The sequence below is a fragment of the Suricata suricatta genome, chromosome 3 (genome assembly GCF_006229205.1).
Source record: "Suricata suricatta isolate VVHF042 chromosome 3, meerkat_22Aug2017_6uvM2_HiC, whole genome shotgun sequence".
In the NCBI taxonomy this organism is placed as follows: Eukaryota; Metazoa; Chordata; class Mammalia; order Carnivora; family Herpestidae; genus Suricata; species Suricata suricatta.
Window position 1 is genome coordinate 63572361 of NC_043702.1, and position 16265 is coordinate 63588625.

Genomic DNA, 16265 nt, shown 5'->3' on the forward strand with positions numbered 1-16265 from the left:
TTCACACTACATCTTAAATATATATAAATATAAATTAACCTTTTTGAAACTTCCTGAGCTTTGCTTTTCTCTTTTATGATTATTACATGTCTGAAATTTTATGTATGATGATTTTATTTATTATTATAAATTGAGTTTTTTAATTGTCAAGCACTTTATTTTTTTATTGTAGTTGACATGCAATGTTACATTAGTTTCAGGTACACAACATGGTAAGGGCAATAGCCAGAAATATATTAAGAAAATAATTCTATAGAGAATTTTGTCATTTTGCAATAAAAATATTTTTATTTTTCAATATTCTATTTTAGTTATTTCATTAGGATCAGTGTAACTCTCTTTAAAAAACACACAAAAATTATAGTACTCTGTAAGTGGTATAAAAAGTATATTTAAATATAAGGTAGCTTAAAATACTTGAAAATAGAAAATTTTGCAAAAATAGTGTGCAATGTATTTGAAACTATCCTATACTAGCCACTTTCAAACCAAAGAAATTGTAACTCTGGATATGCAGTTTTGATAAATTCTTTATTTAGAGAATTAGACATCTAGCCTTTTTTTTCTTAGTACTTGCATATTTCATACAAATTATGTAAATTCATTGATTTATTTATTTGGTAAAGATTTATTGTGGCCATTTTCAGCTACCATGGCAGAAGCTGTAAGTTAGTATAGAAAAATTTGAGGAAATTTCATGATGGAATCACATGTTAAGTTACATTGTTTACATAAGAATAAACTTCAGAGAATTGAAAACAGAAGGTTTTAGTAAGACAAAAATCACCTTCAAAACGCAACTGTGAAATCAATGTGCTAAGTTATCGATTTCTGAGAGTATCAATATAATTAGTTGAACATAACAATGCAGGATTAAGATTTCATGCTTTTTCTGACACAATAGCAGTTTCTGTATTTTATTACTAACCAAGCAAAGCCTCAAATTCAGCAACAACTTAATAAGGGAAGGATGTGCCAATGACATTTTCTTACACCTGAATTACTTCCTTTTTTAAAATTAATTTTTATCTAGTTTTCTATTGCTTGACTAATTTATTAGTAATAAAAAATTTAGTTGGATATACTCAATTTATTAGTTGAGCAATTAATAAATTGTGTGACATTTATGGTTTTTTATTCAACTAGATTTAATTATCCTGAAAGTTACTTTTTTTGCATCAAACTGAAAATACTTCTTTAAAATTTTAAAAGCTTTACTGAAAAGAGGCAAACATTTATCTGCCAAGCAAAAGTCATATTTACTATATTACATAGTAAGTACAAATTGAATGATAATGTGATTTATTTATTCACTTGTGCAGGTTTCATTGGTCAGTTTAACAGCGAATGCCTTGGGTTACTCAGAACTCGGTGCCATCAAATCCCTCCGGACACTGAGAGCTCTAAGGCCTCTAAGAGCCTTATCACGATTTGAAGGGATGAGGGTAAGGAAAATGAAAGAACCTGAAGTATGTATTACATGTAGTCAAAATTAAATGAAACTACACTAAATCAAATTTTATAAAAGGAAAACCCATGCATGCAAAAGGAATGGCAAATCCTTGCAAAATTGCTACTTTATCATTTAATCTGTTGCATATTTACTTCTGGGTGATATGCAAGAGAATTTAGGCCTCCCTTGAAATGATACAATATCATTTATCTGCTGTGCTCATTAAAATGAATTTATTTCCTAATCCATCTTGGGAGTTTCCTTACAAACCTGTCTATAAAAAAAGCAGCTGTACTATTAAAGTACTACGTGTCATGATATGATAATAATCAACTGAAGTGAAGTCTACATTATGTGTTTCTCACTGGTGATGACCTAAATTGTACTTAATGAGTTTTACTGAAAATAATGTGAATCACAGATGTGCCTAAGTATGAGTAAAGGTAAAAAAAATTTTAATGTCATTTTGTCTGTATAATGCCAAAGTTTTCATTATTAGTATATAGTTCAGGGTAGATACTAAATAATGACTGAATTTTAAACTTAAAAAAAGTTATATTTAATATAGCCTCAATTTATAGCTGCATTAATATTTTGGGGTACCTGGGTGGCGTAGTTGGTTAAGCGGCCGACTTCAGCTCAGGTCATGATCTCATGGTCCGTGGGTTTGAGCCCCACATCAGGCTCTTTGCTGACAGCTCAGAGCCTAGAGCCTGCTTCAGATTCTGTGTCTCCCTCTCTCTCTGACCCTCCCCTGCTTACTCTCTGTCTCTCTCAAAATAAAATAAAAAGACATAAATAAAAAATTTTTAATATTTTAAATTTATATAAATAGTAATACTAACTTAAAGAATATATGTAAATCCACACCATTTTTTATGATGTAAAACATTTATAATACAATGAACAGAAAATCTAATTTTAATTCATTTCCATAGATGATTCATTAATTAAGCATAACTCAAATTTCACTTGCGTCATACAAAATTTTATACTGCTCCTCATAAGGAATGATTAAACCATTCCCTATGATTCGTAACAGGTTAGAAATATTGCCATTTTAGACATACTATTTTCCATACCTTTCTAAAATGCATGAAGCATTGATACAAAAGATGTCATATAAAAAAATTAGTTTCTTTAAAAAAATGAAATATTCCTTTACCAAAACAAAGTTACTGAATTAAGTGTGATTCCAAAAGAAAACATTGTTTTTTTATTCTGCCTAAGGTTAGGTTCTTTATGGAAATGAAGTTTTACTGAAGACTAGGTTGTTGATGGCCTTCCGTGTTCTTTTAAAATAAGATTTGTTGTAAATGTCACTTTTTAAGAACATGAGACTTGTCTTTAATTTCCCTAACATATCTAAAAGTTTTTTCCTTCTTAGAAACAATTTAACAATATAATGCAGTCTTATTTTATTTCTCACAGAGATCTTCACATATTTACTAAAGTGTAAAAGGAAATTCTCCCCAGGGTATGTAAAAATTAAGTTTATTTTCCAATTAAAATGTCACTTTCTTTTGTTTCAGACTGGCAGTTTCAGTTCTTGAGAAAAGTATTATTTTTATACATTCTACTTGAAAACGTATTGAATCAAAGTATTATCTTTTGAAAGCCTTCTGAAATCCAAACAATGCTAAGTATTTGAAGCTGTTATAAACATTTCAGATTTAACCTTTTGAAAATGTATTACATGATCAAATGGCCAGATGTTTTCTTTTGAACACTTTATTTTCACTAACAATGTTGGTATTGTGGGTCTATCTTTGATTTTCACAGAAATAACCTTATCTCTAATTATGATCAATAACTTTTTTTATTATGAGAGGTTAACTTTTGCACCTGAGAATTTTGAAAACATAAACTTGTTATTGATGCTGATAGGAGATGAGCTCAGCATTTAAATTATAGGATTTATGAACATCATTCCTTGCTTCATAATGACGGACTATACACAACTCTAAAATGGCTGATCATTTCAACATGTGTTTGGCATTGTAGAGACAAAATAACCTGATTATTAATTCTATTTTCGTGTTTCTCGTGCTTGGATTTTTTTACTTTGTAAAAAAAATGTTAATATGGATAATGGTGAAGATAGAGATAATAATGATGATTATAATTGGGAAGTGATATTTGAATATATTCAGAAACTCTCATTTTATTCTTTTCCCTAGCAGCATAAAACCACAATAGCTGTGTCAGAGTATAAATTAAGCACTCATTTTGTTTTTGTTGATTTGTCACTTCTCAAGCATGTGCTTTTGTGCAACATTACCAAATAAAGCATGTTGTATAGTGCTTGACAAGAAGTTAGAAAGGAATAAATTATCATCACGTTGCACTTTATGTTTTGCATGCTTTATGCACATTTCTGGCTGACAGCTTTTAAACATTTATTGTATTTCAAATTTCCAGTCCAAATTTTTCAACTTGTAAAACGGAACTGAGTGAATTGATGTCGTGAATATCTAGAGTAAAATAAAATTTGTACTTAAATTTGTATTTTTAATTTCCTAATCTAAGAAATTTTAGATGCCTTCTTTTTCAAAAGAACTCAAGTCTTGATTACTAGGGAAACAGACAGAAACCATCATATACGAAAAGTAACACCAAATGTTCTGTCATATCAGATTTCTAACTAATAACAAACTATATATTTCTATTTTATATAGGATAATCTTGCTCCAACTTGGATGGGGTGGAGCGCTGGTTCCTCCCCTCAGCCCTTTATTATGGGTACTGTATTACCCCTTTTGTACCTTTCATCCTTTCACTGTGACTTTGTGTAGTGGGGCGAGGGCGGGCTTGGGAACGGTACTCTCTCACCACAGTAGGGAAAATACACTATATTCTACTACCCTATTTTCAACTGCCTTAAATTTTCTTTTGAGAAAAAGACCTTTGTGAATTTACCCTCTGTGGATTTGAACACCATCGGTTCATATCTTTCCTGAGTTTCACTGAATATGATTTAGTTATGTGTACGTGGAGTTATCCATTTATGGGGAGATTATCTGATTTGGTGAGGGAGGGGACCTGGTTTAGAATGAATGTGTGGAAATTTTAACTTGTCAATTGATGGTGCTGTTTGAGGCATAAAACCCTTGCCATTTTTCACACTGGTCTGGGTCTTGAAAACTGCCATCCAGACACCAGCAGGCAATTCTCTGCCTTGTTAAAATGTGTGAGCAGATGCTAGGGTTCCATATTCCAGCTTTCATAAGGCTGGTATTATGTGACCATTTTCATTTTTATTAAATGAAAGTTTATGAGGATTCTTTTCAAAATGTAACGAGGCAAAATATTTTAAGAGTTGAGTAAGCATATGTGATTTGTTTTTTAAATAGAGAAAAGTTAATATAAGAAAATCCACTTATTTGAACTATACAGACTAGAATACCCACCTAGAAATAAAACAGAAACATCTTCTCATGTGTATGAAATAGAACTTAATGTATAAACCCAATTCTTAGAGTAAGTCACTCCCAGATGACTTTTTAGGATCTTTGAAGATAACATGATGAAAACATAAATAAAAATGAATCTATATTTTGTGTATTCTTGAAGTTTAAAAATGATGTACAAGAAGGAAAGTTTCTATTTTTGAGAGAGCTAAAGTTGGAGTATTTGTTTAGATAATTGATGTACTGTATCTTTCAAAGACAATTATCATAATTAAACCCTACAGCACAAATGTAGTCATTAGATTTTTAAAAGATTCTATTACTCTTCTTCATACTTAAAAATGTGTGATTTTGTGCTCACTTTGGCAGCACATATACTAAAAATGTGTGATTTTACCTTACCTCCTTTTGATTTTTATTCATGTAGTCTTTGTATTTAGATTAAAGAAGCATTAGCATCCATGAGTAGCAGTATTTGAAGTTCAGAAAAAATTTGTTCAGATAAGACATTTTTACATGTATCAAAATTCCTAACATTAATTTGCATACTTAATTGTCAATTCTTCATTTTGTGTTGACTTAAGAAAAATACAGGTAATGAACCAGATACAGTAGGGCTTTATAAGATTGGATTGTGCTAGAATAGAGAAATTCTATTGATGTCTTGCAAAGCATTTGTGAGAAGAACCAACCTCTAGTATTAAGATAGTTCCTTCCTCAGAATCTTCTTTTCTGCATCCTGAAATCTCTATTTGTTCTTTCCAATTTATTCAGGCCATTTCTTCCCAGTGCCTTCACCTCATGGGGACCAATTACTGCTGATCCCTAGAGCCTGAAAAGAATTAATATACCTCCTTCAGTGCTGAACCAAGGAATGGCTTAGGGCTCCTGGGAAAAGGCAATCCTTTCTCTGAACATCATTGCTTAATTTAATGAAATTTTAAATATGATGGACCTTTGTACAGTAAATTTCCCAATACTATGCTAAATGTTTTTCAATATTTAATGTTATTATTTTCACAAAAATAAACCTTTCCTCTGGACCAAACACATGTCAACATGGCAAATAATATCCTGAAGACACTGCTTCAGAGCACTTGCTTGAATCATGAATTACAGAGAGTTCATTTTAATGCAAAACGAATCCCCTGTTTCAAAGTAAACCTCTCAGACTTATTGGCTAGCCCACAATATTTGTTGTGTCCAATTCTTTATTCTCATCTCATATCCAAAAATAACATTAAAAATTATGCTTTCATCAATAAATGCTCGGCTAATCTTTACTCCTCTCATTCATTCAGTCAACCATTCTTTTTTCCTATATCCAAAGCACTCTGTTACATCCCTATATTCCAAGCATTAAAGGCCTTGGAGAAGTGTAATATATTTTTGCATCTTAAATTAGAAAAAGAAAAGCCTCTCATCTGTCAAGATTACAGGAATGCAAGTAACTCTAATACAGAGCAATCCGGGAACCAGATAAACAGGAACAACTCCAAGGTGAATCAGTGAGGTAGGATGGGAAGAGAAAGCACTGGACGCTACTTCTAGCCTACTTTCTGAACTTAATCTCTTAGCCTCATTTTTCTCATTGCCAACAGAAAACACCATACTAAATTATTTCTATGGTCCTGGCCAGCACTGGAATTCTGACTCTTAAATTCAAAAGAGGAAATGTTCATCTTTATTTTGGAGGCTAACCTGAAGGGTGAAGTGAGGTTCCGTGAAAGAAGTGCTATCTGAACTAGACCTTGTAGAAGAAAGAATGTTCCAGAGAGAGGGATACTGGGCAAGGGATTCCAAAGGCATCTCAGTTGTCTGGTAATTGTATTAGTTGGGATGGCATAAAGGGTAGGTGGCTAAGGAAGTTTACACTGGAAATGTAGCTTGTGGAGTGGTTTGAATACCAAGGTAGGGAAAATATTTGATCATCAGTGGGGATCCATTAAGTAATTTAAAGTGAGACTTAGAGATGATGAATTCATCTTATGTGGATCAAAGGAAGGAGAAAGTTGTAAGACTTTGACACTAGTGCCAATATGACTTAATGGAGGCCAGAGCTAAGATGGGTGCTGAAAATGGAAAAGTAGTAACAGAGGAGAGAAAGGTTTTGAAGGAAGTGTGAGACCTACAGACAGACATGAAAAGAAATTCAGGAAGTAGGGAGAGGTCACCAGTATTCTGCTGTGCTCTAAATTGGCTGTTGTAGGTAAAAAAAAAAAAAGGGGGGGGGCATTTTAGTGTGTACTTTGAGTATATACAATAAAAGTAAGGTGGGTTTTTTTACTGTGGATGGTAGGCAAAATATTCAGAAAAGGAGGGAAATAAGTAACTTGCTTTTAGCTATTAAATTCTGAATCTAAGAGAAATCTAAGTGTATCCACATATTTAAAATGAAGTATAAAAGAAGGATTTATTCAATCAACTGTACTGCTGCAGACAGGCAGATAAGATACAGTAGGATGCCATGTCTCAGCTGGGTAGGCTGCATAGGGTATATCACCTGCATCTTCCTGGATAATTCAACCAACTTAAATGTTTATGCTCACTCATTTCCTTGCCTTTGCCAATAGTGGTTGTACTATTTCCTTCGGCCCACTTATCACACTGTTTTGGAACCCCAGAAGGCCTAGAGTTCTTTGCAAACTTTAAACACAGCTCAGAAGCATGAGGAATTGGCTCATGTATTTGTTTTTTCAGACAAGCAATCAAAACACATTGTTCTAAAAATACACTGGCACCAAATGGCAGATTGAAGATATTTTGATGCCTATAGTTTACGTTGGATAAGATTGACAAGAATAACAGAAGAACACAGGCAGAATTAACTTGGCTATCACTTGTTCAAGTCCAAGGCATCTTCTGTCACTTATGAGCATTTTGGGGCCTGTCTTTATCTTCCCTCTTAGGGACTCATAATATAGCTCCAATGGGCACTGTGGAGGAGGGAGCGAGGACAGCCATCCCTACAGTGTTGCCAGATATGAAAACTCAGATCTTTTAATCTGTGATCCAGAAATCAAGATAAGAGGGGGAAAAACATGTTCCCATAGAAAAAGCGTAGGTAATTATTTAGCACAGAATTGTCAATCACTTCAGAGTTGGGAACTATGGATGGCACCCCTCCTTTTCTTATTTTCCTAAGAAACCGATTTCTATTATGTTTCATTTAAAATAAGTTTATTGAATTAAACTCAGTAAATGAAACAACTGACATGACTGGAGCTTGAAATAAACGATGTGATGATCTAATGAAATACATAATGCTAAATTGTCTTGCTTCTTATGCAAAGATTATTATTAGTCATAGCAATGCATGAATAATTAAGGACAAAACTATATTAGGCATTTAACAATATTTTTATATTTATACATATGAATTTTTACTTTTTTAAAGTATATTGGTCAAATCAATTTGTGTCCAAATATTTCAGTTTCATTTTAATATATTACCTTTTTTAAAATTAGTTAACCTTCTGTATTAGGATTTCCTGCATCTCTTTGTTCTAACAAACAACAAATATCCTCAATTCATCTGGCAACAAATTACTCTGATTTTGTCTTTCCTTCAGCCTTTTGGTACTTTCCCCTCTCTTTTTTAAACTTTTTTTTCTTTGTTATATTATCTATATTTGTTTCCCTAAATGTATTGCTTAAGAAAGAATGGATTTCATTTTAAGATTTTTTTATACTTTGCTTTTAAGTGTCATAGAATAGTCTCAATACCAAAAAAGAAATTAAAAAAATAAATACTAAAGATTACTAGGAGAATGTCTTTTAATTTTTAACCAACAAGAATTCTGACTTTTCTTTTTTTCCATTTGTGTATTAGGTGGTTGTGAATGCCCTTTTAGGAGCAATTCCATCCATCATGAATGTGCTTCTGGTTTGTCTTATATTCTGGCTAATTTTCAGCATCATGGGCGTAAATTTGTTTGCTGGCAAATTCTACCACTGTATTAACACCACAACTGGTGACATGTTTGAGATCTCCGAAGTGAATAATCATTCTGATTGCCTAAAACTAATAGAAAGAAATGAGACTGCCCGATGGAAAAATGTGAAAGTAAACTTTGATAATGTAGGATTTGGGTATCTCTCTTTGCTTCAAGTTGTAAGTGAACACTCTTTTCTCTGAAATTTGTTTATTGTTTGGAATAATAACAAAGTAATGACATACATCTAAGTTACTAAGAAGAGACTTTAGTTATTAAGAAGAAAGTTTATGACATACTTTATTTTTCTAATTTTGATTTATTAGCCCGAGTGTTAAGTGCAGGTGGGTGGCAACTTCAGCCCATGCAAGCAGTGCAGACATAGTTGATAGAGGCCAGGCATTTCAGGTTTTTTCAAAGTTTTTTTTCTCTTCCTGCCTATATTGCCCTCCTCCCATATGAACACACTGATGAATAAATCAAAATACATTTGCTCTATTTTTTTCTATTGCAATTAATTAGAAAGCGTTCTCCACTGATGCATCACCCTCTTCAAACATACATACTTAACACACCTGATTGGGTTATAAGTCATTGGTGGCAATTAACTGCTACTGGTTGTATGATTTGTCCCGAAGACCGGGGAATGCATTGAGGTTTCAAGGTTGGATCCTCACAGTGAAATGTAAATAATACAGGGTCGTGCCCGAACTCAGAAATGAAATATAAGCAGCTGTGGCCCCACTTCAAATGACATTTCAGTACAATTATTTAAGTCTATTATACGTAGCAATAATATCCTTTTTGCACTTATTCCTTTAGATATGTAAGTTTCTGAGTATTAATGTTTTTTACTACCAGTCTCCTAAGCCTGACTTATACAAAAGAAAAATAAAATCACAAAAGATGGTGGCCCTTTAAACATCTGCATTTGATGCTGCTTTTGGAAGCAGCTGAATCACCACAAGGCAGTGGATAAAAGCGGAATCCAGATCGTTTAAAAAACATAGTAAGATACTGCTTGATTTTGGCCACTGAAAACTCAGCTTAGAAACCAGACTATAAAAGTTCTTTCATGGTGTTTCTACAGTTTTTAGGGCAGAAATCTATTTCTCTTCACCAGGATCATGTTTTCAATTGCTCGACCGAGAGACTAACCAAGCAAACAAACCTGCGTTGGTCAAAACCCTCTTACCTCTTTTCAGAGGTGTCTGTCCTATGGACAAGTTCTTCCCACCTTCTTGTTGGAAATTCTTATTTCTCTTCTCGATGTTTCTGACTTACTCTGAATCTTTATGGAATTAAAATAGGAATTTTTAAAAAGCTGGAAGTATGATTTCTTTAGACATTATATGGTGACATTTTCTTGAGAATTTATCCTAACCCTCAATTAAAAACCACACTCATAAATATCACAACAGTGTATCACTTCCTCCATAAAATTGAGAGAAGAAAACAATTTTTCAAGCAGGTCCTTAAAATGATAAATAATTCTGAAAATGTAGGGTAAAGATGTTGCACACAGCCATTAAATAAATTCTGCTGCTAAAGAAACTCTCAAGTACTACTTTATAGTTGGCTTTATACAGAATCACCTCTGTTGATGAGTAACTCATTGAAATGGTTCTATGAATCACTTTTTTTCTGTTCCTGTACCTAGTGTGTAACGGACTTGCTCTGTCATTGACCTCAGCCATTGACATTCAGCATTTCCCCCTCTGATATATAGCTTCTATTTTCTAGCTAAGAATCATTACTTTCTTTTCACTGCCATCACACAAACCCTTCCTTGGCTTTCTTCCCATGACATCCACCACTTCACAAGTCTTACTGTTATAAAAACAAAGATGTATTGGGATACAGATGCTGAAAGCTTTGCTAGACTTGCTCACTAGCTAAAAACAATCCTCTCAGACTCTCAGGGCTTAAAATTTATGTCTCAGAATAACAAGTTACTATAAGCAATTAGACTTGGGATCCATCTTGAATCTGAGAATGCCAAGTGTCTACTGTATTATTTTCTACTTTTACCCATGTTAACTCCCTAATCAACAACTATAGGGAAAAAAGTAGAATGTAGGATTATTTCTGGGTGCTATGCTTCAACATTCTTAAAAGAATAGTTGTAACTCTGACTTTATATATGCCCACATGATCCTCAGAGTGTTACAATCAAGAGAAATGTTAAACTTTCAGTCACTCTCATCACCTTGCAGATAGATTTCAGCGATGATTATAGATCTAAATTGTAATTGTTTTGCTGCTACAGATATTGCCAAGTGTGTTGGCATTTGAAAAGCTTTCTAAAAGTATTCTGCCAAATTTCGCTAACAATTTAAATTTGCATTCTTCCATTAACTCTAAGGAGTAGAGGTATTTGTGAGTTAGCTATCAAGCAGGAGGATATATCAAATAACCATTTTTGTTTATTATGTGTTTTAGAAATGAAAAGCTTTACTGAGATTGTATTGGTCCAAAATCCATGTAAAATTTGTTTTGAAATGTCTTTCAAAATGTTCCTGTTAAAAAATACATAAGTAAGAATATTTATGAAACATTAGATCTGAATTATTCCAAAGTAAAGCATGCATGTCCTTTTTAATAGGCCACATTTAAGGGATGGATGGATATAATGTATGCAGCAGTTGATTCCAGAAATGTAAGTATTCCTTATATCTTGCCTTTTTATAACATTGGTAAGGTGCTAAAATTAATTCAGCAGCATAGTGGTCAAATGGAATGATTCTATAGTGATTATTTTTAAAAAGGAAAAATTGGCTAAAATTAATATTCCAGTATAGCATGTTTATCAGAAATATCTTACTATCATAAATTAAAACAAATTGTTTTGAAAGTAATTATATAATCAGCAATAGTTTTGGTGCATGAGAGCAAATGTGAAAAAAATATATGATGGGTATTGGTAGTTGAAATGTATAGTTACTCTTCATAAGTAGGAGACAGTATGAAAAGTTACCAATGTTGTCCAGGAAGCCTTAGGATTTTATAACGATTCCTTTTGAATTCATTCTTGTATATGATTCCAGCATCTATAAATTTACTGAAGCCTTTACCAATGATGTTATCACTTCCATGGTTAACATTTCCTTTAGGTTTGTATCGCCAAAGTAAAGACCTACTTTATTCGGTTTCTCTTATAATAGTCTCTTTCAGGCTTTAAGAAGAGAATTGAAATCCATGCTTATTCCAACTCTGCTCTTCAAAACTTTGTAAAATTTAGTCTGTTCTGTTAGTCTTCATCTTTCCATTCTGAAGTCCAATCTATTGTTTGAAATCCAATCTATTGTTTAGTCTATTATCATAAAGATTAACTTCTCTCTCTGTAATCTTTAGACTGACCTGATAGGGCTCACTTAACTTTCTTGATGTACACTTCTCCTAAGTGACGTTAGTTTAAGGTTGACTACCTTACTGATATCCACCAGAGTTGTTTCATTTCATTTGTCACTTACAATTTTGTTTAGGCGGTTTGGTGGGTTTTAATTGGGTTATCTTTAGAAGGACATAAAGTTATTAGAGAACGATCTATTGTGACTCATTTACCCATTACTATGTGACATGTGGTAGCTCAATGACAATTACAGGAAGTACAGTCTAAAGACTAAATCACCAACTGAGGATTCAGAAGATGGGGGTCCAGTTAAGTGTACTCAATCTAAACAACTCAAGAACTATTTGTAATGTTAAAGGTATTATGCTGAACATCTAAATGAGTAACTCAGTTCTTGTTTGCCAAATAAATTCATGCATACACAAATAGTTGTGTCTAAGCATAGTCTATACATATTTACTGGAATAAAATTTTTCATTAATAATTTTTAAATTATTAAAATTCAGTACCTAAAAAACTTATACCAAATTTAGCACTCTACTATCCAAATAGCAAGGTACTAGTTGTATTTATGGTTATAAAAAATAGATTCTAAAGTGTCATAATAACTATTTTTACATGAAAACATCACTAAAGGCTAACTTGAGAGACTTTTTTTAGAGTCTGCTAATTCAGAGGGAAAAAGAAAAGTACTGCTAAGTATTACTAGGCATTTTCTTTTCTATTCTCATGAAAATGCAACAATGACTTCTGGCATCAAAATGTATTGTGACATTTTACAAACTATTCTCCTTTGGTAGGTGGAACTCCAGCCTAAGTATGAGGAGAGTCTGTACATGTATCTTTACTTTGTTATTTTCATCATCTTTGGGTCCTTCTTCACCTTGAATCTGTTTATTGGTGTCATCATAGACAATTTCAACCAGCAAAAAAAGAAGATAAGTATTTCTAATATTTTCTTTTTCACTAAGATAGTAAAATTATTTGAAGTGTTTTCTCCACTAAATGAGTACTTTGGTTCACAAGCCAAATGGGCACATATATTAAAATGTATTTTTCCATCTATTCCTTCTACCATCGACTGCCCATTTCCTTCAGGGTATAGAAAGCCAAGAATGACTGGGTTCCATTCCTGTACATAGGTTCACAAAACCTCTCCCTCTCTCTCTCTCTCTATTAGCCAGAGGCCACATTTTCAATCCTTTGGAAGAGAATAATTAGAAAAAAACTAGAAAAGAACACAATCATATGCCCTTTTTTCAAAGTCAACTTGTTATTTTATCCCTGTAATTCCCCTACTTAAAATAGTCTTTCCAGTGAAAACCCTTAGAATGTTTGTAATAAATTAGGCCTAAGATGTAAGCTTCTCCTAGTGTTTCATTTCACATGTTTTTCTTCATTGGTTCCTTTTATAATTTCCACCTCCTTCTTGATATTTAATTATAAACTAGTAGTCCCAGTGTTGAATTGAACAGCTCTTTATACTCTTATCATTTATAAAGCCCATTTTATCATCCTGATTATATATGCACATTATAGAAAGTATGAAAAGTAAAGAAATACCATTACTTGGTAGTAATCGCTATTCACATTTTATGTTTGTCTTTCATACTTTTCCTACATATATTCTTGTTAATGAAATTATTCTATCTATAATTATAAATTCTCTTTTTGACTTAATAAAAGTATTTTCCCATTTTATTAAGTATTATCATAATGTATATCATACATTAATAAATGTATATACACTATCATAATTTACTAGCTATTTCCCAGCAAATTGATGATTTATGTTGTTTCTAATCTTTAATGATTTAAAGAGTGCCTAACCAAAAGTCATTGTGCCAGAAAATAAAAATAAGTTTTTAATTGTTTTCTTAAGACAAATTTCCAAAATATTTTGCTTCCTCCAAACAATATGCTTGCTCATAGTCACAATAACAGTGTATGGATGTGCTCAGGTCACTGCTATTTCATTGGCATCAAACATTCTGTTTTTTAATACTTGACATTTGATAAATGAAAATTGCTTTTAATTTTTATGCCTGTTACCACTAGTAGGTTTGATCTTATTTCAGTGCTTTTTTTCATTTATATTTCTTCCTTTGTTGATTATTCCTCCATCTTATTTGTTCAGTATATTTTGTCCTCCATTTAGGAGATGTTTTCACTATAGTACATTTCTGTTCCCTCCCCCCTTTTATTGTTATTAATATATGCTGTGGTCAATGTCAGTTTTTATGTCACTTATCAGCCTGGGTTGCAATCCTCTGTATCTCCTGGCCTAACACATCCTTGCCATACTAATGATCTGTGATCTCTAACATTTCTACCAACTCAGCCAGTTTCCTTTTTATCCTTTTGTTCCAATTCTTGGCTGAGTGAAAGTGGCTTATTATGATAACTTCAACCCATCCTGCAGTATACATATTCTAATGCACTGCTGCACTGGAATAAGAAAATGATTGTCTTTAATTTGTGAAAAGCAGGCTATATAGCATTAGGAACTTACTATTTCATGTCTCAGCAAATCACATTTTACCACTCATTTATTATATGATGTTGGGTAAAATACTAGCCTCTCAGAGTCTTGGGTTTTTTTCTGCCATAAAATAATACTGAAAACAATAAAGCCAATTTTGGATGACTGTGAGAATTAAGTAATATTATAGTACCTAAAATATAGAATTCTCATTTTTCAAATTTAAAATTCTAGGCATAGTTATTTTATCCATTTCCTTTTTCAACCATCCTTTTCCTGTTTTAAGTTTAACATTGAAAAATGATGTGGAAAGGGACACAGTTTTAACCAGTTTTTATTTTTCTTTTCTATACTTTGGAGGTCAAGATATCTTTATGACAGAAGAACAGAAGAAATACTATAATGCAATGAAAAAATTAGGATCAAAAAAGCCACAAAAGCCTATACCTCGACCAGGAGTAAGAAATGCCACATGATATAAAAAAAAAATAAACAAAAACAAAAAATTGCATGTGTTTTCTCACAGAAGAGATAGCGGCTAACATTTCCAGCAGCAAAGATTTCTTCCATTTTTAGAGTATCATTAATTCATACCTTTTATGGTAATGGTAAAATTTTTTTTTAAAAAAGAGAGACCAGAAAGAAAAAGAAGAAATAGAAAAATGCACCCTTATTTTCAGGGGACTTCTAATTGCACAACTAGAATCTAAACTAAGTGACAAAGACACATAAACAATGTATTATGCACAAGAAAAAGTTGATTAAAACTTAAAAAGTAATTGCTGAGTAATGTAAAGGAGAGGGGTAAAACTTGGATGGGGTTAAAATGCATGCAGTTTTCTGCTAGATTAACAAATTGATGAAGTGCTGAGTGAAATAACATCTAATTGTCCATTAGAGGTAGTCAGTGGAGAACAAAAGAATTCTAGTATCTATTGTTCATATAGATGGCCATAAAGTTAAAAGTTACTAATGTCTAGCAGTCAGGGTCAATACATACAATTCATGATAATAAATAACTCTCAAGTTTCCATGATGAACCAACCAAACAACTCCTGAGAAATGGAGAAGCCTTATCCTACACTGTATCGATTTTTGTGATGATGATCTGTGAAGTTAAAATAATTCCTGAGGTACATTAGGGAAGAAAATACTAGTGAACATTCATATTGTGCTAGCCAACAGTTGCCTTCTTGAAAATGATGAGAAATGCATACTGTTCTCTGTTAAGCCTTAACCCTGGAAGTAGATATGGGAAAAATGTACGAAAAAATGTAGGATAGAAGATCTCCTCAGAATTCCTCAGTGGCCTAAGGAAATGAGCCGGACAATGGCCCGCAGTGACTAACAGTGGCTGAAATGGGAGCAGAACCACAGACTAGTGACAGGGACATTAATTTTGACACCAAAGTGTAAAGAATGTCATTATGGTCTGATTATTCCTGTGTAGGGTCAGCATTCTGTGTCTGACAGTCAACAAAGACTCTTTGGTAGAAGAACATCAATATTGCCATTCATCCATTTTAGATGCATAATGTTATAGATGTGTCCTGGAAATCCCAAGTTCTCTTTAGCAATACTTTGAGAATAAGACAAATGGAATGTTGCTAGATACTATATTTTGAAATGCCTG

At 32.6% G+C, this 16265-nt stretch overlaps 1 protein-coding gene across 6 annotated transcripts in view; it reads left to right on the forward strand.

Annotated features, from left to right (window-relative positions):
* The window catches only part of LOC115287755 (sodium channel protein type 1 subunit alpha), a 142238-nt gene that overhangs the window by 119957 nt on the left and 6016 nt on the right, over positions 1–16265 (forward strand). For all 6 annotated transcript variants that reach the window (XM_029934451.1, XM_029934453.1, XM_029934455.1 and 3 more), the window contains exons 21-25: positions 1323–1445; positions 8696–8977; positions 11404–11457; positions 12951–13088; positions 14986–15090. In XM_029934451.1, coding sequence (XP_029790311.1) covers positions 1323–1445; positions 8696–8977; positions 11404–11457; positions 12951–13088; positions 14986–15090 — 702 coding nt within the window. The remainder of the gene's footprint in view (positions 1–1322; positions 1446–8695; positions 8978–11403; positions 11458–12950; positions 13089–14985; positions 15091–16265) is intronic.